This window comes from Phalangium opilio, unplaced genomic scaffold (assembly GCF_054372755.1).
Source record: "Phalangium opilio isolate 3A_F unplaced genomic scaffold, DU_Popi_V2 ptg000082l_1, whole genome shotgun sequence".
In the NCBI taxonomy this organism is placed as follows: Eukaryota; Metazoa; Arthropoda; class Arachnida; order Opiliones; family Phalangiidae; genus Phalangium; species Phalangium opilio.
The window spans coordinates 6479752-6504709 of record NW_028324189.1 but is presented as its reverse complement, the minus strand read 5'-3'; the positions used below and the strand labels follow the sequence as shown (position 1 = coordinate 6504709).

Sequence of the window (24958 nt, the reverse complement as noted above, 5' to 3'; positions counted from 1 at the left end):
AATATTAATGATAATTAATATACCTCAATCCCTAATTTTTAAATTAGGCTTAATTAATCGCTGACAGTGAAGTTTTATTATCGATTGGAAGTGATGAAGAAGTCAGTTCATGAATTTTTTTTACTAAGCCTTGGTCATATTGAACCCAAATTATTCCACGAAGTTTGAAACGTTTTTAACGGCGTGACTGGCATACATTGTAAGCGAGTACTAATGACTAATTGGATTTAATGTGGATTAACAACTAATTAACGGATCTGTTTGATGAACTGGAAAGCCGTAAGTGTTAAAACGAGTTTTTGAGAATCGATATTGTTAGAATTACTGCCTTTTGGTTTGGTTGGTGTATGTTCGCAAGGCTTAAGCAAATTGCTTAGCCGCGCTTGGTTTTTCAATGTATTCTTAAACGCGTTCAGCGGTTTTAGATGCATTGCACATGGTCATTTAGGTCGGTATTGTAGTAAAACTAGGTAGAATTTCATTGCACCACTAATTGTTGTTTAGACCACTCCAGAGTCCACACGTTGACACTTTTCTCCCCCCTCCCCTTTGTAGTAGTATCCAATTGTTGTTTCATTCCATTACTGGCAGGCTTGCACTTGTTGCTATCTACTATTGGTTGTTTTTATTCTAACCCCATTTTTCGTTAACATAACATCCAATCCCACTTATTCCCCGTGCGTGTTGCAAGGCTTAACGCGCGATATTTATCTGAAAAATCTTGGTCTAAATGAAGTGTCGTCTGCTCCATTGTCGAAAATATTGAACATTTCGAGTCTGAAGCAGACGACGCATCATTTTCACCTAGGTTTTAAAGTTAAATATCGCGCGTTAAGCCTTGGCACACGCATCGGGAATAAAGTGTATTGGTTTGGCACCATTTTGAGCACCACTTGGCATTATGTAGATGGCAAGTTGCCTTAACGCTTTTCACTGTCAGTTTTAACTCCCACTAGAGAAATCGTCAACTTGTAAAAGTAACTGGGTTTTCTTCCCATCTTTCTATTGTAATATTTCTAAAGAGGTCAAGTAATTGACATCTTGAAAGAATAATGGCGGACGAAGATATCGATAACGATACGGTCTTCTTGGAGGGGTCACCTCTCTATGAACTTTTCAAAAATAATGATTTTGATCTTGGAGATTTTGAAATGAGTCAGAAAGTTGACCAGAACACTAAACCTCTTTTAGAAACTGCCGTTTCTTCGTCATTTATTAGCGACTTTTGGAAATGCGTTTCCAATCTTATACCTTTGTCTTACGTCATGGTAAATTCGAATCCAGATGCGATTTACGAGTCAGTCGCGAACGTGATGATTGATAGCAATCTTTTACATTCGACCGATCAGTCGTTACTTAAAGGTTTTTTGGATGAATATAATTTGGAAAAACCATGCCGCTCGGAACCCAAACATTTCAATGTCTTATTGGTAGTTCTTTGCGCGTTTATCGCCGCTTGTGTCCCATTGTGCAACGCCTTAATATACCCCTTTTGCGCCTTATTTACCACCATTCTGGCGATTTATTGCCTTAGAAAACGTCAATCGCGATGTCACGCAAAATTCCAACGCGAATTGAACGAATTCGTGCTGAATTTGAAACAATTTTGGAAAGTTTGTCGGAAAAGTTTGCGCGTAATTCAAGAAGCGGAAGTAATCGCGCGCGGTTTAACATTCGCTTCCGTTAAAAGTACAACGATAGAGAGTACGGTCATTTTACCGACGCGTTATCGCGAGAAACAGTGTCCCGAATTGCGTTGTTCCGTCTTTAAATATTGCCAGAAACATTTCATGTCTTGCCGAAACGCCACTAGGAAATTGTTAATCAAATACCCGTTAATTGATGGACTCGATATGGCGTCTCATTATCTGTCCAACGTGGAATTGGATGAATTAGGACCCCTAATTTGCGTAAACGTCGACGATACAGAGAACATTTTGAGTGTTACCGATGATTTCTCGACACCGGCTTTAAAAACTATAATACAGTTAACTGACGCCCAAGAATCGGAGCTTTTACGAAGGATCGCCTTTTGTTTTTTATCGGGAAAAAATGTTTTTAATATTTACAAAGATATTTCCGAATCGTTATCGGAAATAAGTGAAAATTTATCGAAATTTAAAAATGGTTTGGATAAAATGTTGCTCTATTACACTCTGATTGGTCGAAATGACAATCGTAAGAAGCTTCCAGCGGCCAATTTAAACCATCCCATCAAATCATTTCGAATTTCTGTACGTAGTTTGTGTTTACATTTACAAGTCGCTTTAGTTCGACTTCAAGATTTGGAGAATAATCTGGAAATATCTGATGATAATGATAGTGACGATATTTCCAAAGGAATCGTCAAGGATTTAGGGTCAAAGTGTCTTAACGAGGTTAAGTCCGAGTTAGACGCGGCCCGCGTTTGTTACGATGATTGTCTGAGTCGGTCTTTAAATATTAACAACGAGGGTGGCACCCAAAACGTAAACTCGCTAAATATTGAGACACCAAAGATAAATGCCGAAAGTAATTTAAATAAAATTGGCTCTCCCCCGTTAGATTTAATTCAAATGGGAGATCCGGTAATTGAGGATGAGGTTTTTGAAGGTTTGGCCGAATTTAATTTAGAAAAAAACCAATTTGATGAGGATGATTTTCCGATAATAAGGTCCCAAAAAGGTCCCGTAATCTTACTTAATGAACTTAAAACAGTGTTAGCCGTTAAGGCGGAGGAACGTAAGGTCAGGGAAGCCAAAGCCTTGGGTATTGATCCTTCGGACATCCCTGATACGAATTCACCCCTAATGAGCTCTGACCCCGCTTCAAACCAGTCTAGGGAATCCCTTAAGTCGGAGGAACGTAAGTTCAGGGAAGCCAAAGATTTGGGTATTGACCCTTCTGGCATCCCTGATACGCCTTCACCCCTAATGACCTCTGACCACCCCGCTTCAAACCAGTCTAGGGAATCCCTTAAGGTGGAGGAACGTAAGTTCAGGGAAGCCAAAGACTTGGGTATTGACCCTTCGGACATCCCTGATACGCCTTCACCCCTAATGACCTCTGACCACCCCGCTTCAAACGAATCTCGGGAATCCCTTACTGCAGTTGAAAATAACCTCCCATCGAATGAGACTCTTGAGACACTCAAATTAAAAGCCATGTCCTCGCAAAATACGCCATTTATGACCTCAATTGCCGCGCAAGTCGCCTTGAAATCGCGAATGTTTGGACTTAAGGGCAGAACTACTTGTAACGAAGATGTCTTAGGAGAAAGCGACTCTGACGTTGATTAAAAATGTGTTTGGTTGTTTATTTATTTACAATATTGTACTTTTAGTTATGACTACGGCCCAGTAAATAACATTAAATATGAGAAATAAGACGGGAAATACGAATCTGCATTTTTTATCGATGCCATTCGCGATGTCTTGGGGACTTTTGGGCAATAACCAGCTGACCAAACCGCAGTTTTCAACGTTTTCTGAGTTGCTCATTGATACCACCGAAACTTTTCTAGAAGGGTTAAAATGGGCGTTGCCATTCTTGGCTTCCGCTCCCGGGACATACAATTTGAAACCTTTACCCGTTTGGTACAGGTTTTCATCACCAACTGTGAATTTGCTATTGGTTTCTTTACTCTGTCGATTCTCGTTGATGTTATTGTTGTTATTTCCCTTTAAAAAACGCGAGACATAAGGTTTTTGATGGATTGACCTTGAACTACTACTACAAGGTCATGATGGCACTGAAGGGAAACTGGCCTTGATGACCTTTGTCAGGCTCATTGTCTTATTCTTACCATTTGTTGCGATATATTAAAAATACTGGCTAAAGAATTTCTGTTAGATGCCAACGAATATAGATCGGCCATTGAATTGTTCCTCAGCCCTAAACCACATCCCTTTTTCCGTTTTTCTTTGTTATAAATGAAGTTGACCACGGCATATTCAATCAGGGAAGCAAAAACAAAGGCTGAAAGTTTAATATTCATGGGTGAAATGAGCCGAGGGAAGGGGAATAAGAATATCAAAGTATTTTTTATACTATTTACCAGTGCAAGCGAAATTCCAGACATCAAGGGCGCTAATATAAGAATACCGAGGTAGTTTCTCTCTTATTGACTTGAAACTAGTCACCAGGGTCAACATTGAGGTTATACCTATGGTCACTCTAGCCGGGGCCGCTTGTATGTCAACGAAAAATGAAGTCCACGATGTAAAGACAAACAGAGCACTTGGCATATAGGCTTCCAATAAGAAATGTTGAAATTCTCGGGACAGGTGAAAGGTTACCGCCAAATGACTAAAGTTGCCTGAAGAACGCGGTCAAATTGAGTGTATTTCGGGTCAAATGGGACGGGATAACCTATGGTTCCTTACCATACCTGTCTTAACGTAGCTCTTAGTTTCATGGTGAAGGGTGTTATTGGTCATCCGGAATCCGGGCATTTGAAATTCGTCCAGTTTAATAGGGTCAAGAGGTGACCAAATCAGTTTCAAGTTGTCCTCGGAAAGAACACCTGCGCGGGTAAAGTGTATAGTCAAGATTCATGGTCAAACGAGTCAATTACTTACTGCTTTCAAGTTCAATGACGCATGTTTGTATGTCCAGTGGATAGTAATGGAACTTCATATTGCAGCCCAATCTTAGCACTGCCCTATTATGAGATAAATTCAAATTTACTTGACCATTACACGCAATCCATCACGCGAATATCTCACCTGCTACTAAGTAAGACATTGCCACTCGCGGAGATCTGTATCAGTACAGATCCTTTGATGAAACTATTCAAGGACCCGGACCCTTTTTCATTGACAACGTTTATTGAGGGAATCCATACGCGCTCAGCGTGCCAAATGTCACCCACTATAAGCGACTCATTTTGGGAAGATATTGTTCTGGCGTAATTTAGGTCGTCCCCGTTGAACCTCAGACGGTCATCTTGCCAACTTAACCGCATCAACGTCGATACTTGATATTCCTAGTGTTTTTATCTCATTTACAAAAATATGTTAATTAATACGGATTATTTCTAACGTACTGATCTCAGGTCATCCATCGAAGCCAGGCCGAACAAACGTAGACTAACCTCAATTTTAAGCGTACCTGAAACGGGTTGATTTCGCTTAAATTTAATTACGATTATAATTAACTTTGCCTTTTACTGTCAGTCGCATTTTCGTTGAACGGTCTTATACGTTGATTGTAAATTGAAGTATTGGTCAGTTTAAGGAATATTTCTTCTTGATTGTCTCGCAATTGACCGTATCGACATTCCACCGAAATCCAGCCAATACTGTTACGGATTCAAATATTAAACTGGTTAATATCCTTATTTTTGGTCCAATTTTGACCTAAATGGTCTTCTATTGTAGCCTCAATCCTACTCTACATTTAATAGACCCCGGTCATGCCCTTTATAATGCAAAGAATTAGGTCGAAATCGGCCAAATATTAATAACAAACTGTTTAAATGTGAAAAAACGCCCAATAACTCCCTTATTTTTGGTCCGATTTTGACCTAACCGGTCTTAAATCGTAGCCCTAATCCTTCCGTAACACGTGCCGTACCAATCAGGACTATCATACTTACCATACGCAGGCAATAATACATGCCAGTATCTTAGTCATTCCTAAAAGCGTCGAGCAAACTTCGGTATGACTGACTCGAAAGAAAAGATTTTGTATAGATATCTCTTCTGCCAGATATCTCTTAATAGGTAGGGGGTTTTTTAAAAAAAGGTAATTACGATATGACAGACAATAAACGCGTGTGCAAACAATCATCAGAGGGTTCGGGGAGTCGTATATATTACCAGGAATACGTGTGGCTAATTGGAATCATGGTGTAACTATGGTGTAACCATATTCCCTCTTCAACGTATCTTGTGGTAACGGGTTTTGTGGGGAAAGATCTGCTAGGCCAGGGATAGATTTAATTTTATAAGTAGGAATGGAGAACAGAGTAATCTGGGCGAGCGTCAAAGTCCCGGCCCCCTTCCCCGGGAGGGAGCGGTATGAAAAAAGAAGCGGGTCATAGCGACATAGGTAAAAAGGAATTACGTATTTCTCGCCGTACCCGTCAGCAATGTCATCAAAACGTAGTTTAAGTGAGCCAATAGGATAATTTAAACTTTTCGTTACGGGTTGGAGGGAGGGGCTCTATACTGGGCTATGAGTCGGACTGAAGTAAATACGAACCGTTCTCCATTCCTGCTTCTAAAATTAAATCTATCCTTGGCTACACTAATAATTGTGTATGACGAATTTTACTTTGCAAATAATCTATCTCGCCGCGTGTTGCGCCTAGGAACTCGCGTTGCTAACAACCAATGAAATCGAAGTTAGAAAGACGCCATCAGAATTACGAGGAGCGTGATGGAGAGTAAGTTCTCAAGGCCGGCCCACAAAACCAGCATAGAAATTAACATGGGGTCACAATAGTTCCTATTAGTTGTATGTATTCCTGATATTACCGAAGGTTCTGTTTCATCTTTCTTATCTATCATTCTAAGTACTTGAAATTGTGTACTTGAACCGTAATCCTTTTACAACTACCCTAAGACAGTAAATATATCAAAAAATAAAATAAAAATAGCGGCGACAGTCTTTATTATTTAACACTTTTTGGGATTAACAGCGCCTCTTTAATGTTTCGAAATTTATTGGTCTAAAAGCTCGGATGTTTGCCAATATGAATTCCTTCTTCTTTTTTTATTAATTTGTGTACTTACTCGACGAATAATCGGTCAAAGGATATGGAAGTAATTGAAGCGGCGGGGTTCCCGTATGGTAAGGGTAACTTTGAAAAGTCAGGAAAATGGGATAAGAAGGTCAGGGATTTTTAATTTTGAAAAATATCGTGCATGGATTGGGTTGAAGTAGTAGTGTTCTAGCTGCGTTACGTGTTACAATATTGTTTGATAGCACCAAGAAGCGATATCTAGTTTACTAGGGAGAAGGTATAAGATGCCTAAGTATTCGCGCGCCATAGTCCCAGTCCCCCTTTCAGAATACAAGGGGGGACGTAAAAGGAGGGCGGGCCATTTCGCCTCTCCTCAGTCGGAAAATACGTGGTAATTTTCGTCATTCGCGTCGCGCTGACCTGAGTTTTCAAGAACCAATGAGATGCTGGTTGTAATTTAGAGGCGGGGATTAACTCCGGACTGGAGATAAAGCTAGAAATGTGGCGAATTTATACGTTCTCCCTAGTAAATTAGACATCGCTTCTTGATAACACATAATCGGCTTGTTTAGAACTCTTCAGTCCACCTAAAATCTAATTAAGGAAAAACAAATGAAGGAAATGAGGAATTTAAACCTTAGCCTATAGCGTTTGAAACTGAACTGATGATCTGAAAATGATTTATTTCAAAATCCTGAATTGAATTCATTTTCCAAATGAAAACTTTTTTTTATTAAAAGTTATTTCAAATGATTTATTAATTCATAACAAAATGAAACCATGTGCGTTCGTTTTCTTTGTTTCGATTGAAATGATTTTTTTGTACAATTTTTGTGCGATATTTTAAAAAATTCATCATCATTAGCGATCATTTATAATTAATTATAGCTTAATTAATATTAATTATATAATATAGAAATCGGGGAAAACAAGATAAAATACATTTTGTACCCTTTTTTATCCAAACCCGTTATCGTTTTCCAAAAATAGATTCACTCTTCAATTAACAATTCTTCATTAAACATCACTTCAAACTCTTTCAATGGGGGAAAAATATATCGATACCCGCAAATCTCCTTGGTTTTTTTAATATTAAACACACAGTATCCCTTTATATTTAATTAATTAATATTAATTGATCTCGTTAATTAGCAAATAAATTTTAATCTCAAAGGTACTACCAATATATTATTAATTATATATATTTAAATATATATAAATATATATATAAAAATGCGACAACTATTATTAATTATCTTTAATTATTAATATTTGATTATTATTAATTGGGTTTTGTTCACGAAGGCTTAATGAGAAAATATCCCCCCAATGTTATATCGTTATACTTTCGTATTTAGAAAAGTCAGAAGTCCGTGACGTCATAAAGGGAATATGACCCTCGACAACGAAGCCTCGCTTTAATTGTTCTGTTTATTGCTTTTTGCTGTAGAATTGTTATTTTTTTGTTTTTCTCTCCCAACGGAGTACGGAGTACCGGTTTCATTATTGATCGCAGTTTCTAAATTACTTTTTGTCGGGGGGAGGGGGAATGGCCTAGAGTCGCGTGTTGCATTTTAATCAATGCAATGCCGGCGTCATCGCTTGAACTTCGCGTTCGTGCGCGTCTCGCGTTAACCGTTTGTTCCTTCTAGCTTGTAACTTTTCCTTCAGACCTTGCGCCATTCTTGCTTGATTCATGGCTTGAGCTTTGCTGAATTCTTGCATTTGCGATTGGTGTTCGCGTCGAAGTTCGTCTATTTTGCCTGCAACGCATAAACAAATTCCAACTCGTCATTTATATTTAGAGCGGGAATATAAACAACTAATAAGAATCATTAAGCCCCCCACATAAATTTATTTTTGCTGGTTTTGTGGGCCGGGCTTGTGAACTTACTATCCGTCTGCCTCATAATTCTGACGTCGATCTAACTGGCTGCTAGCAAAGCGAAACTTAGTTTTAACTTGGTCTAACCATAAGTTTATAAGATATGTTCCAGTAGTATGACACTACCTATATTTCGTAATGCTAGAGACTTATAGCTCGAGCTAGTTCGAGAACGACAAGCGAGAATTGCATGTCTACGCTCTAAAACTCTACTAAACCTTTGAGAGCGCCTGATCAGGCGTCACTTTACATCGAATCTATGACCTACGTCACTTCATGACAAGCTCCAGTTTGTAACCAGTCACAAACTTATGGAACATATCAACTTATGGGCTAACAATAAGGCGTGTCCCCCAAACCTTGCATTTTATAAATCACCATTAGTTAAGGTTGTGGAATATGGTTAAAAAACGAATGTAAATTTACCGAATATTATCTCTGTGCTTGGCATGGGCGCTAAATCGGACATGGGCAGGGGCGTTGGAAGTGGTACCGGTCCCATTCTTGATTCGGGAGTCAATAAGAATCCCGCTTTGCCACGTAATCTGTCCGCTTCGAATACTTGAGCCACTTGCTCGTCGGCAAATACGTCATCCAGTTCGCTGTCTATTCTGCTATCTGTTCATGAATTAATTGACGGGAAATTAATTAATGTTTAGGCCCTAAATAAATGACAGGTTTAGTTTAATTACCCGTTCGTATATCGACATCTTTCCCGGTGACGTCTTTAACCTTCGTTTTGATTAACTTGATTCTTTCCAACCTCAATTCCGTTGATTTATTCTTGACCTGGTCAGTTAATTCGGCCAAATCTCTGGCTATTGTTGTATTGACCACTTGTTCGAACCATTGCCGGAGTGCCCCGGCTCTCCTGTAAGTCGTGTGGTAACAACCCAAGGCGTGCTCGTACCTATCCGTCGATTGTAGATCCGTAAAGATGTAGGTGATCGCCTGAAAAAAATTAGTAGAGTTATTATTATAGTTAGGTCATTTAATTTCAATTCAAGTTGGTTTGCGCGCTGTTTAAAACAAGCTTAGAGGATATTTATGTCTTTAATGACGTCAGTCAGAGTTGCTACAAAACGCTAACGTATATATTTCCACGCTTTTTCCACCGTCCTCTTTTTGCTTTCACGACCTTTAACCTTTATATAGCAACCCTGTTTAGATGGGGTCTCGCATTTTTCAACCCCATTTAAGGGACTCACGGTGGATAAATTGTCAGATTCCTTCTCCGATTGCGCGTTAATGGCTACCTTATCTAGTGTCTCCATTTCTTCCGGTGTACAGTAGGGAAAGGCTACGTTGGGAAGGTATCTGTGAGCTCCTTGTAGGTTTTGACTGGCCGCTACTAAGTTGTTTCTCGTTTCAGCCGCGTAGTGGTACTTCTTTTCAACGTCACTATTGGGTTAAAGTTTTATTTTATGGTCAGTTATGATAATAAAGAAAAAATGTCAGGTATAGATTTAATTTTAGAAGTAGGAATGGAGAACAGAGTAATCTGGGCGAGCGTCGAAGTCCCGGACCTCCTTCCACGGGACGGAGGGGTGTGAAAGAAGAGGCGGGTTATAGCAACAGAGGTAAAAAGGAATTACGTATCTTTCGCCGTCCCCGTCAGCAACGTCATCAAAACGTAGTTTAAGTGAACCAATAAGATAATTTAAACTTTTCGTTACGTGTTGGAGGGAGGGGCTCTATACTGGACTATGAGTCGGCCTGAAGTAAATAGTAACCGTTCTCCATTCCTGCTTCTAAAATTAAATCTATCCCTGAAAACGTTGATAAACTGAACTGTTCAGGGATGGTGGCTATCCTTTTCCATTTTTGTACGGCGAGTCCGAGTTGGGAGAAGGCTTGCTTGACCATCATTTGAGCTTGTTTCCACTTGAAATGAGCTTGGTCAACGTGTTGTTTCCGTTCTTGTAGTAAGTCCAATTCTCGTTCCATTTCGTTTTCGAATTCGCTTCCATATTCACCTCCAAACACAACGTCTAAAATAATTAATTTGTAATTAAAGAGCGATGCAAAGAGCACAACTCTTTCATTTATGGCAGATTTATCGGGAACACCGATCTGTGTAAGATTGGTCAATAAAACTAGAAGCGACACATGGAATCATCCCTGAATGTGGGCGGTAACTTTACTTAGTAACTACCTCAAAGAATCTTGGACCTTGTTAACTCCGATCAATATTTATGAAACAAGGTAGTATTGAAATAATCTCTCGCGTCGTTTCTAGCCTATATGTTTTACTTGCCTTGTGTATTGTTTTTTTTTCTGTAGTATTGAATTGTTACCTGCACAACTTGATACAACGCGTGTATTAAAAAAAATATTGTTCGGGTTAGTCGCTAACTCAAGGTTATATGATCGATAAATGAATCGATATCGGAAACACGATATTTAAGATTCTGTCTTTTAAAGTATAACTAATGGCTTTTGTTTATTTCACGATATTTCTGTATCTCATTTGCAGGATAGGGTGTATATCTTTTTATTCCGTGATATACCTAATAGCTCGTCTCGTTGTTGATATATATGTTGCAGTTTCTCCCCTTCCAGTCCCAAATAAACGACTTCCTTCCGTAAACGATCTCGTTGCGTCATGGTGCTCTCCATTTCTCTCTGTATAATTTCCTGTTTCCCAAAAATGTATTTAGATAATAGCCCTAATCGATAGAGATTCTATCTCGTCCACTGTATCGCTTTTATTACCTTTCGATTTAGAGCGTCTATAATTTCCTCCTCTTGTTTGTTAAGTTTGCCTTCGATTTGAATTTTGTCCATTATGTATTGTTTTAAGGATTGGCGTGGCTCCGAACTCGGGTGTAGGTTTTGGCTATAAAACAAGAAATTTAAAGGTTAAGTAAGGCGTGTTCTACCAGGGCCGGATTAAAGGGGGGGCGTGGGGGCACTGGCTCCCAGGCGCGAGGCTTGTTGGGGGCGCATTGAGTTAGACTAATCCCCCTTAGCAACATTTGCTAGTCCGTTTTTTCCGACTAAAAAGGGGCTGCAAAGAAGGCATCGGTGGGTGGGTAAAAATTCTTTGAAATACGTCACAGACATCACGTGATGCCAAGCTACAAAGGCTCATCAGGGAGTGGAACTGGACATCTAGTCCTTGTTTTTCGCGAGAATGCAACGACTATTCCATGAAGTGATAGTTTTCGAAATAAAACGAACTAAGCTTCTTTGAACCACGCCTCTCCTCGGTCACGTGCCTCTGACGTATTTCAAATAAATTTTACCCACCCGCCCATGCCTTCTTTACAGTCCCTTTAAGGGGGCGCACACTATCTCGGTTCCCGTGTGCAAAATTGCTTTTTGTCTTGTAATAAAAACTTACATATATTCGTCGAGTTCTTGTTGGGCTTCTTCCAATTGTTCAATTGCCATCTCGAGTTGTTCCAACTGTTCCGTTTTGACTTGGTACGTTTCTAAAACGTGTCGCTTCTCGAAGAACTGTACCTCCCTTTCCAGATCCAAGAAACGATCCAGAGTATCTGTTGTCACTGTTTTAGTCTATAAATCAAAAAGAAAAAAAATATCGATTTATGATAATTAGTTCATCAATTGCAAATTTAAAATAGGTGGGTCCGGAGGTTCCTGACCTGAAATGATCCTTTGGTAGTTTTCTCCACGCTTTCGTCCGTTTCCAAGTCGAAGCTGTTGTTGTTGTTCATAGGGTTGCGTCGACGATCTATTGTTCCGTTCTATCATAAAGAAAATAAGTCATTTGCATTAATAATTCATAGAATTTAATGCGTTATTCTTTTATAAAATAAAATCGGTCAATTTGATGAATAAAGAGAGCTTTTATAGTAAACAATATAATTAGGTAAGAGGTAAAGTCAGCCTTGGAAGTTACGTGTTTTAAAAGTTTAAATAATGTAACAACATTTGGGAATAGATACAGCTAATAGGGATGCATGTATACGTTGAGAAGATGGTTACGCAATGATTACTTTTATCTATATGTATTCCTGCAGTAATCCATCAAAGATACCACCACCACCACACCCGTGACCCAGAGCCTAACACCAATCAAAGTTCAAATAAGATTTTTTTTTATTAAGAAAATCCCGTCAGGGATTTTCTATTTATACTCAATCCGAAATCATAATGTTAAACTCTATGGAGCTTAACATTATGAGGTGGAAAAATTTTTGCGAGTTAGACCCAAGGTTTCGCGACCAAGGGGGTACACTTTTTTCACAGCCTAACTTTACAGCACTAGCAAAGGCTGAAAAGGTATAGTATCTCATTTCTCGTAGTGTAAGGTTAACTTGGCCTTTTTCAAAAAAATATTTTTAAACCACGCGCTAGCTCACGCGCCAGCACGCGCTGCATTTCAATAAAAGTTTCAATTCAAATCTCGCGCTTAATTTCACCATTTTGATTCTCTAATTAAGTTCACGTGATTTTTTTTAAAAACTTTTTGGGCCTATTTTTTGCCTTTCTAAGCCTAATGTTAAATGATCACAAAGAAATAGTTGGAGAATTTTTATAATTTTCACATGGTTTCAACGAATATTTAGCATAGTGTGTTTTTATACAGTGCATTGTATTATCCGACCATTCCAATTTCCAAATGTAAGTTACGATTTAGTGAAATAATTAGTCTTAAAAAAATTGGACGATTGAGTTTGACTATTCCAGAACTAATTTATTCCCAAATAACGTTTCTCCCCAAAAAGGGACAGATATTATACAAAAACGAGTTTTGCTTCGCAGTCCTTAAAAAACTGCATTTATACACAATCCGCGACACTTTTTCAAACCCACAAAGGGCCAGAAACTAGAAATTATTATACTGTATGTATTGCAATTTGAAATGAAGTTTAATCGATATGACAAATTTGGTTTTAATTGCGTAGTTCAAACATTTGTTATGATTAGAAATTTTACAACAAAAACGGGTATAAATGCGGCGTTTCGGAACAAAGAGCTAAATCAAGGACGATTATGACTCGAGTTCGAATTGAAGTTTAAAACTTATACAAGATGTAACAACACACATATGAACATCTTTTCTGAATGTATGATAAATGTCTGAAATACGACACTGCTTAAATTTAAAGCCACAAATCAGAATGAGGGACCTCATTTTAGGAATAGTAAAGCGACATTTTACTCGAAATAAGTGTTCTTCTTATCTGTTCCACCCTGAAAAATTAAAATGCTAAAAGCTCATTTTGTATTTTTTCGCCTTAATTATTTGACAGGGATAAGTTTTTACGGGAACAGATTCTATATAATTTCATACGTGAAAATCTAAGCTCCCTTTATCTCGAAACGCCGCATTTATACCCGTTTTTGTTGTAAAATTTCTAATCATAACAAATGTTTGAACTACGCAATTAAAACCAAATTTTTCATATCCATTAAACTTCATTTCAAATTGCAATACATACAGTATAATAATTTCTAGTTTCTGGCCCTTTGTGGGTTTGAAAAAGTGTCGCGGATTGTGTATAAATGCAGTTTTTTAAGGACTGCGAAGCAAAACTCGTTTTTGTATAATTTTTAAATTTTTGATCAACTGTATTTGACAATAGCGAGAAGTTTACCGCGGATTAATACGAGCTTGCTTAAACTTCATAGAAAGAAAGTAGTTTGCACGGAAACAATTTCTTTGCATTATTAAACCGTCCAAGCGAGGTATTGACCGTGGGAGTCTAAGAAAATGAGGTTTTTTCCATCGGTGGGCGTCGGGGACTACGTCTCCCGTTTATGGCAGAATCGGCCAGATTTACCCACTGACTTTCAGTCATAAAACTCCGCAATCTTACGCTTTTAGTATTTAAACAAAGATTTTGCGCGAGAAATAATTTAACACAATGTGAAAAAAATTTCAATTCGGTTTGGACACGAATCCATAAATAGAGATTAAACAATAATAATAATAATCTAACCTTTTTGTCTATGAAGGGATTTTCACATTAAGCCTGTTTAAAGTTAAAATAAACGCTAAAATTAAAGTATTATACTATATCCTTGAACCTAGCTTATAAAAAAGCTTATTTAAAGGGTATGGGAATTTACAATTTCATATCATATTTTAGCACGAAAGTGGTATTATATTACACTTTCAAGTCTCTACTTTCAAAATATAAAGTTTTTAATATAATTGAACCAAAGTTTCTATTTTTAAAATCCATTGAAAAATCACGAAAACTCAGCTTCGATATATAAATTATTTTGTCTTGTCAGCTTGTTCGGTTGGTTTATGACATCACACGGGCAAACCTATACAAGCGAGAGCGAGCGCGAGCTATACCCGTCTCGTGCTCTGTCTACGCTTTGATAGCGGAGAGAGTGGCACCATCTCGCGTGCGTGACGTCAAAAACAAGAAAACGTTGTAGCCTTTCTTAAAGACTTTTAAAAAGTGGATTTTAAATAATTTCATATGAAGCATTTTCAAATGCATATTGCCAAATAACTAGAAATCGGAGAATTAAAAGCTTGATATTTCTGAATTCACAGTAATTAATTCTATCTTTTGCTATATAAATCAGAGGTTTTTCAAACGAAGCTTCTCATACCCTTTAAAGGCAAACTAAGGCCCTAAAACACTGTATTATTTTCTTAAACAGCGAGTCTTACATTTAATCAATGTGTCTCGTGCAAAAGGAAAGCGCTCGATTTAATTGAGATGTTTATTCTCTCGTAGCACGTGACGATATTGCGTCAGATTTGACCAATAAGAATAAGGCGACCCTTTTTTATTTGCTAATAATCGTCCCGAGTGCTTTTGCAATAAAATAAATCATTTGCGACCTTGATGAACATCTTACGTAATATATTAAACATTCGTAGGAAAGGCCAACGTTCAGGGTTTTTCAAGCCACGCTAACTCTATGGGCGCCTGTAGAACTGTTTCACCTTGCAATACACTCGTGTATCAGGGTGAAGCCACCGTGTAGGCGCAATAAGTGTAATATTAGCTTGTGTTTTGCGCTATTTTCCTTAATTACTCGGGCCTTGATTGTCGTAACCCCCATGTATTTAGTATCGTTGGAAAGGCAAGAAATAGGACTATAACATACTAGAAGGACATCCCCGTATCTCTTATAGAGGTTTGAAAGGGTTAGAACTTGTGCCATGACATAATCAGCCTGTATCTCTTATAAAAGTAGAGTTTGTGTTTCGGCTTACTTGTCGAGTAATATGGTGATTACCAACCATTCTATGCTGTTGTTGGTCGTAGTTAGGTTTAGTATTACCACATCCCATCATCAACTCGAAAACCGTTCTCGGGTCCAGGTTTTCCCAATTGAATTGTAGTCAGGCCCAAAATCAAATAATCCAACACCTATTTAAAATAGATTACGAAAAAATAGGCTTAATTTTAGCACTGGCTTAACGCAACTTTTTGTCGATATTTGAAAAATAAAATTGTTAAACCAATAGTTTGTTTAGTTCTGGTAACGTTGCGTGATTGTAAAGTTGTCAAAAGTTTGAAAGGTAAATTTTTAATATTTGTATTCTACAACAATTTGATGTTTTACTGAAAAAAAGCTTAAATCTAGCTCGTGATTTTGGGCGATTTAAAGTGCAATACTTCTTTAAATATATGCAATTGTAAACACACAGTACGGCTATTAGAATTCGGTTTATTTGCATTTCGCTTAAAGCAGCGAGCGTCCTCGTTTCAGAGAGTTTATTCGTGGCAACCGTATATGCACGTGCATTAATTTCAAATTTCGTATTATTAGAACGCAGCGCGTGGCGTGACCTTCAGACGGTGACCCCATTTCCGCCCTAAGCCTTTTCGTTTCAAATATATTACGTTGAATTCTTCGGGTTCATATACTTCGGTTTTATATGGAACTGCGCTTAAATGGTCATTTTAGTGTCGATTCGAAGTAAACGGGTAACATTAGTCATTAGCTTTCTTAATATTACCGTTAGTATAACTTCTTTTGGATTTTATATCGAACGTTAGGCTTAAAAGCAAAAAAAGGGAACTAGAATTAATGGTTCCGAATGCTTTTGTCCGGTTAATACGGGGTCTGCTTGGTCGCTCACGCGTTGGCCTTTTTCACTACGCCTCTGTGATTTTCACTTAAAGCTCACTATATATTTATTAGAGGTTTACGCCGACCGGTGTGGTTTAATTACTTTTTCAACGCGTCATGGATTAATTTGGCACTAGATATTATATAGGGGAGAAGCTTAATAGGTTAATTTGACCTTGGGGTCGTTGGAAAAACTACTTTTAACAGGTGATACTTCGGGAAAGGTTTAATTAAGGTCAGAGGGCATGTATATCTGACCTATCAAAGAGGGCCAAGTCGCTGTACCCAAAGGGAACCGACTTATATAAAGTTTTGTGATATTGTATAGGGGGAAAGCTTAATAGGTTAATTTGACCTTGGGGTCGTGGGAAAAAACTACTTTTAACAGGTAGTTAAAGGTTCGGGTTTAATCAAGGTCAGAGGGCATGTGTCTTCTATAAGTCAGATTTAACTTGATTTGGTGTAACTAGTACATTTTTAAATAGGCGTTTCATTTTACGAACTAGGAAGTAGTCCATCAGTGTTATAAACTTGATGGCTTTCAACTTCCGGATTTCCTTTTTGTGTTTTTGGCAATAGGAAGAAAGCGCACGAATGCTACGTTTCCGTTAAATACCTCACAACCTGCCCTAAAAGGAACCCACGTATCCGTGTCCGCGTACCAAGCATTTCGAAAAAGAATTTTCGCTTAAAGTGAGAAAACTTACCCGCGTTTCTTCGTTAGTAACCGGACAAAGTTTTATGAATTTCTTCGAAAACATATCGGTACCTTGAGTACCTTATCCATATGCGCCAAAAGAAGGTTCTATAAAAGGTGTTTTTCAAGTGTTTAAAGTCATTTTTGCGCGTTGTTATTTAGCGGGGAAATTGTTTTGGGGCGTCCGAATAGCATGCGAACTGTGTTTCACTCGGTAGCGTTGGAAAATACTGTTTATCGGCTTGTACCTTTCTTCCGAGGAATCAATGTAACCATGGCAATAATGCAGGCACTTTTAGGGAAACAACCGACGCTTTCAAAGTTTGATTCCGGGAGCGCAAAACTTGACTGCTTGTTGGTGTTTCTTTTGCCTCCTTTACTCTTATTTTTTTTTAATTACACGCGTCATGGCCCTGGGGCCCTGGGCACGTGTCGCCTCTCGTACGCTTTCTCCCTCTCTCTCTCTCTCCTTGAAGGAAAGAACAACATTGACATGGGATTTTATTAGTAGGCCTAAGTGAGGAAGGGGGATAATTATAAATGTACTTTTACATTATTTGTATATAAGATATGATCGTTATTTTTCTTTTTCATAAGGTTTTGGAACTTAATTTTGACTTGTTAGACAAATTGTAGGCTTATATAGCGTTTAAACAATGTTTTTCGGAAGTATAACACTTTCGTACGGTTTTCATTTTATTTTTATTGTTTGTGGACAGTTTTAAACATTTTTAAAAAAAAAAAAAAAAAAAAATCTCTATAACCCTCGGTTCTATATATACATGTATTTCTTAACCAATAATTGATCCTCAGCATTGTATTCTTGCTATGTCAAGACGACGGGCCCGAGGAAAGCCTCTTGGCTAATCCCACTTGGCCCAGATATCTCTAATAAAAAAAAAATAAAATAAACATTTTTAAAGGTTTTCTTATGAATTTACATGTATTAGGCTTAATAATTTTGAATATAGCGCGGTTCAAAGTTCACACGTAAGGAGATAGATGGCGATACGCTAGCTTTACAGGAAGTTCAAATCAATATGGCGACGAAAGATAAACGTGTTTCTTATATCATGGAGGAATGCTTATATTAGCAACTTTTAAGGGGGAAGTTTGTATTTAATTATCGTTAATTAACGTAATAAACGATGACAAAACGTACGGCGAGTCAAGCAAATTCAAATAGACAAGGCGAAGTAGGTTTAGGGCCTTTAACTCTAGATGATTTAGGCCTAAATCTAGACGAACGAAGCACGCGAGCCGAGGGTTCGCAACCTAATCCGGATACCTCACGATTTAACAAAAAGGTAATTATCTTTTATCGACGTGAATTAATTTACAATTAATTAAGTAACTTAAATTGGTAATAAACATGGTTCTAGTTTAAAAACTCGCTCGATAGCGACGAGGAAGACGATGAAGTCGTTTCAAAACGAAAGAACATTCTTAACCCTAATGATCTAGAAGGACAGGAGGAAGGTACCATAGATCATGATGGAGAGATACGAATTACACCGTTTAACATGAAAGACGAATTAGAAGAAGGCTATTTTGATAAAGAAGGCACCTTTATCTTCGACAAAACTGAGGAAATTAAAGATCATTGGTTGGACAACATAGATTGGATCAAAATAAAGAACCAACCAGTCAAAAATCAAAATGATTCTGACAGTGATACGGAGGAACCTCCAATTGACGTTTACGAACTTTATAAAGAAATGTTAACCCTAATGGAACCCAAAGAAACTGTCCTGAAAGGCATTAAAAGATTAGGAGGAAATCTAAAAACCTCAGCCAGCAGTCGTTGGTTAAAAAAGAAAGCCACAACTGAAGAGGAAGATAAAAAAGCCGCGGAAAATCATGAGAAAATGTTACACCTAACAGCCCTAGCTGATAAAATCCTAAGCACGGGGAATATGGATATATATCAGCAAACATTCGAGAAATTGAAATTTTTGATCCAAGTGAAGGAGAAACCGGAAAAAGATGCGGCTGATATGTTTGGAGATGATTTTGATACAAAAGAAGTGGCCCAATCAGATGCTGAGAAGTTAGCCAATGCCGCGGAAGAAGGGGCAACATCCTCGGAAGTTCTATGGGAATTTAAATGGGAGGATAAAGAAGATGCCCCCGTTTACGGACCTCATTCTTCTGCAGAAATGCTGCGTTGGGTGGAAGAAGGATATTTTAAAGATGGCGTTTTAGTCAGAAAAATAAACGAAGCCAACTCCTCGTTCTACAGCTCCAAAAGAATTGATTTTGAACTTTACATTTAAATCGTTTCCCCCCCCCCTGTTTTGTTAATATCATGTAAACATTTCCATGTCATTAGTAAATTTTATTAATGGAAATCAATTAATTGATGAATAAATATAAATTTTAAATGAAGTTAAACGTTTATTTAATATTATGAAACGGTGAATACAAAAAGAATACAATGGTTTCAATATTCAAATCCACGAACCCAGAAATGTTTAATTTTCATCCATTTTCAATTGGTCTTTTTGTTCCCCAAAAGCCCCCAAATCTTCCAAAATTTTATTAATTTCATCATTCTCCTCCTTAGTTAAGCTAGAACTCGTTGCTTTGCTCTCTTCCGTCTCCTCCGTTTTCGGCTTTTCCTTTCCTGTCTCTTCCACTTCCCTGGTTAATACAGGCGGCGCGTCTTCATCATCGTCGTCTTCGCTAACGTTAGATTTGCGTCGAACTAAACCTAAAGCGTCAAACATGCTGGGTTTTTTGGTATCTGGAGCTGAAAAAACCATATTAGTAGTTTAGTAATCGCTTGGGAATTTTAGGGAAAGGCTATAAAATAATTTTGTAACTGCCTTTATTGGCGGATTCCCGTTGAATTGTAGGTTTTTTTTCGTTACCAGGTTTTATTTGTTCTAGTTTTGGTCGCTTAGCTTGAGGTTCAGGGATTTTTGATAAAGTGCTGTTGACAAATGCCTCTTCATTCTCGTCTAAAACGACTAATGGTGGGAAAAATGCCGATCCACTTTCACAGGGCTTTTCCTCCGGTTCTTTTTTAACTGTTGCTGCTAAGGCGGCAACTGGTGAAGGGTAGGCAGTCTTATAACCGCATTTTTTCAAATGATTCGCTTGAAAAAGTAACTCAAATTATTATATTTTTCCTTTGATTTCCACGAATTTCTAGGAATACCTAGAATATTTCCATCATTGTTACTAAATCCGCAAATACAGAATAAAGGATTATTTAATTTTAACGAATCCGAGATGAAATTCATGTCGCGTTTTGGTTTCATAACGTTTGAATGTTGAGCTATCATATGATCAACAAAGGCTTTTCCGCAATAAGTTGAATAATGGCATTTTCCGCAAATCATCTTTTTGGCGTAATGATTGCGTTCTATTTGTTGTCGGCATTCCGCGCAAGTATGAATCCCTTCCAAGTTATCCAAGATAACGGCCGTATCTTGGCTGCTCGATGGAATACTGCGAGTCATTGACTGGTTCAGGCCGCCATAAGGTTCCAAAACAGGTGGAGTTTGTTTGGCCGATGTTTTTTTGACCGCCCCCTGATTGGGGCTTTTATTCAAGGGTTTTTTGTGGGGATCCGGAACCAATATCGGGTTGCTCGTGTTGATGGGTAATGGAACCACGTCTGAAATAATAAATTGGCTTAACATTAAGTAATCTACTTGAAAATGTACCCGAGTCATGTCGTTACCTTTCTTCTTGGCCATGGATACGTGGTCCTTTTGTTTATGAGTCTTCAACTCGAGTATATTAACGAAAACCAAACAGCAACTGGAACATTTCTTATTGGCCGATTTTATCTGATGCTTATACAAGTGATAATAATAATTCTGAATCATTCCGATGGCGTCTGGTTGCGAGAACTTAATGGTGTAAGTCTTCAAGCAATAATGACACAGAAGTTTATTGGTCCCATTATGGACTTGTTGAAAATGATCGATGACTTCGCGATGAAAGGAAGAACGGTAATTGCAAGCTTGACATCCGTAAGGAATCTCGGATTGAACGTGCTGATGTTTCATGTGATTTATCAGTGAGGTTTTACTGGACAGCGCGTGGTTACATATCTTGCAAGCCAAGTCGTTGGTACTTAGATGGACGTTTTCCATATGACACTGCATACTGTAAGGCGTGTCAAAGTCCCGGAAACAGTACTTGCATTGAGTCAAGTCGCTCAAATCGGGGTTACGTTGTCGAGTTTGTTCCAAATGGGCCATGATGTGTTTCATCACTTTGACATTGTTGTCCAAAATTTTACGGCAAACTAAACACTATTCGCGAAGAAAATATCATTATTAACAAATTACGTAAATAGATTTAATTAAGATTTACTTTGAAGTGGTAATTGTTGAGATTCGAATCAAAAATTAACATATGAGTGTCTGGATTTTTTCGCGCATAATAGTAATTGTTCAAATCGACAATTTTTGGAGGTTCCGTTACTGGTACTGCGATAAATTTAATCAAAAATTAATCCGGGGAACGATTAACTTTATTTTGGTGACGCCTACCAGCTGGTTTTTGGACTGGTTGAGTCTTTTTGACCCAGGTTCCAGTTCCGGATGAAGAGGAGGCGACGTGAAATACTGATTGCGCGTTGTCCTCGTTGACGCCATCTTCGCTGCTACTGGAAGACGCGCTGGACATTGCGAGTTCATTTGGAATAATTACTGTCGATTAAAACCGCCAAAACATTAGTTTTAACCCTAGAAGATGGAGTTTAAACAAAATCAAAATTACATCGGCGTCCACTTTGAGCCGCGATATCGCTGATAATATTCCAAAAAGCCATTCTGGGTGAGCTTCCGAAGCGAGTCCTCCATTGGTACTCGTCCAGGAATCCTTGAATAGTTTCCGGTTTCAATTGGGACGTGGAAAAACTTCCAAACATCCTGGTCAACTGAGTTTCCAAATTTTCAACGCCCAGTTTAACAGACATATCCTGGCTGTAGGTTTTAGTCACATCGACGTATTTAAAAGTCAAAGTACTCTTGGACATGGTCGATAATTTGTAATCGGTAGTCAGTACGACAGTATGAGACGCCACCCATTGATCTACCAGCCTATAAATGGTTTGGGACAATCCTAAAGGTTCGTTCTTGGGGTTGGTGATGACTTTCATTCGACAACGTTTCGTGGTGCGATCGTAAGCGCCGACGATGATGTGCCAGCCCATTTTTATCGTCACCACTTCGACTTTCGAGATGGGTCCTCCGAGTTTGGAAGCTTTAGTCTCTAAGGCTTTACCGCAAACCTCTTGTACCGCTCTCCAAACGGAACGCACCATGTAAATGTCGACGACAGTGTCGTGGATGACGTGTAAGATATCCGATTGGATGCTCCAGTGGAAGATCAGTCGGTGCAGTTTGTAGAGTTGGGCTCCGAAACGCGAGAAGAAGCTTATTCTGGGTATTTGCACCGTTCGCTGACATTTAGGAGCTCGTTTACACCTCCACAAGTATCCGTCGACGGACAATTTACAAATGGACAACTCCATCTTGTCCTTCATACAGAGACACTTAATTTCCTTGTCAATGAGACCGACTTTGGCCAACCATTGAATTGGCGCCGATAGGAACTTATCCCTGTCCAGTTGTTGACCCAATTGGGTTATTTGTAAATTGCGGGCCTTCTTGGTATTCTCCGGGATGGGTAGGACGCGGATGGACAGCAAAGACTGCGCGACAACCGTTTTTGTCCCACCAGCAATGACTTTGTTGAAAACGTCCTGTTGCGGATTATTGGTGGTATTTTTGGCCCCAGTAACCGAAGTTATTTGAAGACCACTACTCGCGTTCGTGGTACTTTGAACAGTTTTGGTTTGCGAATGAAGGCTAATTGAGACGGGGGTTGTTTGAGTTGTGTTTAAGGTGATATCTGTTTGAAAAAACCATGATTAGTATTCCCACTCGCCCGCAATAAGACCAGTCACAATGACTTTTAAGCAATTGCGGTTCAATTAAAACTAACTCTTATTTTGTTGAAGTAATGGCGAATCATTAGGAATGGTCCCCACGACCAAACCAGTTCTGGAATCGACCAGAACTTTGTAGCTAAGAGTATTAGCGGATCCCGTCATGGTATTAGTAGTATTCCCCAAAACTAAGGTCTGAGGAGGAACCACGCCTCTGATCAGTTGCATTCCTTGGGCCGTTTGAGCTAACATCATGCCCGGTTGAAGTTGCATCGGCGCTCTAACTTGGTTATTCACGCTAACAGGAGCTCGAATGATATTTGGGGCTAAAAGATTAAGAGTAGAGAATTTAAGAAAGATGTCCGGACCCTCGGGGATAGATCAATTTACAGTAAGTACGTTTTAGAGCTGAGTTCACGCTCCTGGATAATTCTTGCAAGGAAGAGGAGGCGTTAGTCATAATCGGAGAGGTATTAATAGTGGGAACCTTGCCGGTGGTGCAATAAATGATTCTAGTATCTTTCCCATTTTTATAGGACAAAAGCTTTTTTTCGAACACCTCGTTAAGTTTAACGGCATTATGATACGCTTTAACTTGAGCCGCGGATAACGGGGAATCTTCGCATTCCATTTGCAAATTCATAATATCGGTACGATCCTTCAATGGCAGCAGTTTCGGGGGTGGAGGAATTTGCGGCATAGTTACGACCATTGGTTTTGCGGGTTGTTGAACTGGCTTGTAAACCACTTGTTGGGTTGTAACTTGTATCTGCTTGGGTTTAGGTTGGGGCGCTTGAGTTAAACCTTGGTTCAATTGATTTGGTTTCACCGTGTAGGTTATGGTTTGATTTTTTCCCGTTGGAATCATGATTTTGGTTGGCGGAATTGAAGCCATTTTTGGGTTTGCAGGGATGGCAATCTTGTTGGAATAGGTTGATATATGCCCAGATGGATTTGGACGAATCGGGTTATGTATGGTTAAAGTTGTACCAGCCGGTAAACCTTTTTTAATGGCTTGATTAGCCAGTTGCGTGTTAGACTGAATAATTTGTAACTGTTTCGGAGCAATGACTGTCGGAATAGCCTTTTTCTGTGGTACTCCAACAGAATACGCCCCTGAAGTTGATGGTTTCACATCAGAAATGTATTTAAAATCTGGACGATGTGGTGGGCTCTCTTCCTCCTCCATACAATATTTTTGAACAGTTTTTTGAATCTTTTCAGCAGCAGCTCGTGCAGCTCTACGAGAAGGCCTTCCTTCAGGGGTAGTTTGAATTGTAAGTTCGGGAATGGGTTTCTTTTTCTCTTCAACCACTTTAATTTCATCGTCTGATAGTTCAATATCGCTGTTATTAATCGCCGTCAGCCAATCGCCCTTTTTACCCAAGTGTAACGTAGGGACAGCATCGGCTTTTAGTTGTTTATGCCCTTTCAAGATGTCATTACGTTTAAAATGAGCGGAACACACTCTGCTACCTTCATTGACGTCGCTGTCTTTAATAGCTAAAGCGTCGAACCACATGTCTCTTAAGAAACCCGGTTTCGGGAGGGGGAACCAATTTAAAGGTGTAGAACCCGGTTGACCAGGTCGGGATGTATTGGGACACGTTGGACACGCGCAACTTCTCATAGCCATGGTTGTTATTATGTAAGTTTAATTTTAGCGTTTATTTATAATAATATTCAATCCAGATAATTTAATTAGCTCTGAATCTTAAACCACATTTCAGAAGAGTCAAATTTTATCGTTTAATTTAATAATATTCAATC

General features: G+C 38.6%; 5 protein-coding genes across 9 annotated transcripts in view; 2 read left to right on the top strand and 3 right to left on the bottom strand.

Annotated features, from left to right (window-relative positions):
* LOC149651225 (tubulin alpha-1C chain-like) overlaps nt 1-24958 on the top strand; it is a 34579-nt gene that overhangs the window by 309 nt on the left and 9312 nt on the right. The window contains exons 2-3 of one of the 3 annotated variants that reach the window (XM_089848033.1): nt 48-279; nt 1023-3302. In XM_089848033.1, coding sequence (XP_089704159.1) covers nt 1053-3278 — 2226 coding nt within the window. In that variant the 5' untranslated portion in view covers nt 48-279; nt 1023-1052 and the 3' untranslated portion in view covers nt 3279-3302. Of the gene's footprint in view, nt 1-47; nt 280-1022; nt 3303-24958 lie in introns of those variants that run through there. The other 2 variants (XM_089848034.1, XM_089848035.1) reach the window with 2 other exon arrangements.
* LOC149651230 (glycine receptor subunit alpha-3-like) lies at nt 3303-5979 on the bottom strand. The gene is made up of 9 exons (XM_089848038.1): nt 5579-5979; nt 5151-5281; nt 5027-5091; nt 4707-4966; nt 4560-4642; nt 4370-4504; nt 4037-4297; nt 3785-3957; nt 3303-3659 (listed from the first exon to the last, which is right to left on the bottom strand). The coding sequence occupies exons 1-9, from the start codon at nt 5770-5772 to the stop codon at nt 3303-3305; spliced, it is 1659 nt and encodes a 552-aa protein (XP_089704164.1). The 5' UTR covers nt 5773-5979.
* Nucleotides 7375-17686, bottom strand: LOC149651229 (uncharacterized). The gene is made up of 12 exons (XM_089848040.1): nt 17523-17686; nt 17285-17382; nt 15715-15871; nt 12167-12268; nt 11902-12077; nt 11271-11394; nt 11066-11192; nt 10348-10546; nt 9812-9956; nt 9248-9506; nt 8982-9173; nt 7375-8433 (listed from the first exon to the last, which is right to left on the bottom strand). Exons 3-12 carry the CDS (start codon nt 15793-15795, stop codon nt 8249-8251), a joined length of 1590 nt encoding a protein of 529 aa, XP_089704166.1. The 5' UTR covers nt 15796-15871; nt 17285-17382; nt 17523-17686; the 3' UTR covers nt 7375-8248.
* On the top strand, nt 18286-19662 carry holn1 (CD2 antigen cytoplasmic tail-binding protein 2 homolog holn1). Its single transcript, XM_089848042.1, has 2 exons — nt 18286-18581; nt 18657-19662. The coding sequence occupies exons 1-2, from the start codon at nt 18423-18425 to the stop codon at nt 19548-19550; spliced, it is 1053 nt and encodes a 350-aa protein (XP_089704168.1). The 5' UTR covers nt 18286-18422; the 3' UTR covers nt 19551-19662.
* On the bottom strand, nt 19648-24824 carry row (zinc finger domain-containing protein relative of woc). 3 transcript variants are annotated; one of them, XM_089848024.1, is made up of 9 exons: nt 23579-24824; nt 23245-23514; nt 22015-23151; nt 21786-21944; nt 21607-21722; nt 20966-21545; nt 20438-20899; nt 20103-20375; nt 19648-20026 (listed from the first exon to the last, which is right to left on the bottom strand). In XM_089848024.1, the coding sequence occupies exons 1-9, from the start codon at nt 24822-24824 to the stop codon at nt 19749-19751; spliced, it is 4521 nt and encodes a 1506-aa protein (XP_089704150.1). In that variant the 3' UTR covers nt 19648-19748. The 3 variants fall into 3 exon arrangements, with proteins under 3 accessions (XP_089704150.1, XP_089704153.1, XP_089704151.1); XM_089848027.1 differs by having other exon boundaries at nt 20148-20375; XM_089848025.1 differs by having other exon boundaries at nt 23588-24824.

Excerpts from the sequence above, each read along its gene's own strand:
- row (XM_089848024.1), bottom strand. The coding sequence starts at position 24,824 with ATGGCTATGAGAAGTTGCGCGTGTCCAACGTGTCCCAATACATCCCGA. Across the intron at positions 21,945-22,014 it reads GGCTCAAAGTGGACGCCGAT|TAATTATTCCAAATGAACTC; the intron begins GTAATTTTGATT and ends TTTAATCGACAG. Across the intron at positions 20,027-20,102 it reads ACGGGAATCCGCCAATAAAG|CTCCAGATACCAAAAAACCC; the intron begins GCAGTTACAAAA and ends TGGTTTTTTCAG.
- holn1 (XM_089848042.1), top strand. The coding sequence starts at position 18,423 with ATGACAAAACGTACGGCGAGTCAAGCAAATTCAAATAGACAAGGCGAA. Across the intron at positions 18,582-18,656 it reads CCTCACGATTTAACAAAAAG|TTTAAAAACTCGCTCGATAG; the intron begins GTAATTATCTTT and ends ACATGGTTCTAG.
- LOC149651229 (XM_089848040.1), bottom strand. The coding sequence starts at position 15,795 with ATGATGGGATGTGGTAATACTAAACCTAACTACGACCAACAACAGCAT. Across the intron at positions 11,193-11,270 it reads TAGACGCTCTAAATCGAAAG|GAAATTATACAGAGAGAAAT; the intron begins GTAATAAAAGCG and ends TTTGGGAAACAG. Across the intron at positions 10,547-11,065 it reads ACAACGAGACGAGCTATTAG|ACGTTGTGTTTGGAGGTGAA; the intron begins GTATATCACGGA and ends TAATTATTTTAG.
- LOC149651230 (XM_089848038.1), bottom strand. The coding sequence starts at position 5,772 with ATGATTGTTTGCACACGCGTTTATTGTCTGTCATATCGTAATTACCTT. Across the intron at positions 4,505-4,559 it reads CGTCATTGAACTTGAAAGCA|GTGTTCTTTCCGAGGACAAC; the intron begins GTAAGTAATTGA and ends TTACCCGCGCAG. Across the intron at positions 3,958-4,036 it reads CTGGAATTTCGCTTGCACTG|CCTTTGTTTTTGCTTCCCTG; the intron begins GTAAATAGTATA and ends TTAAACTTTCAG.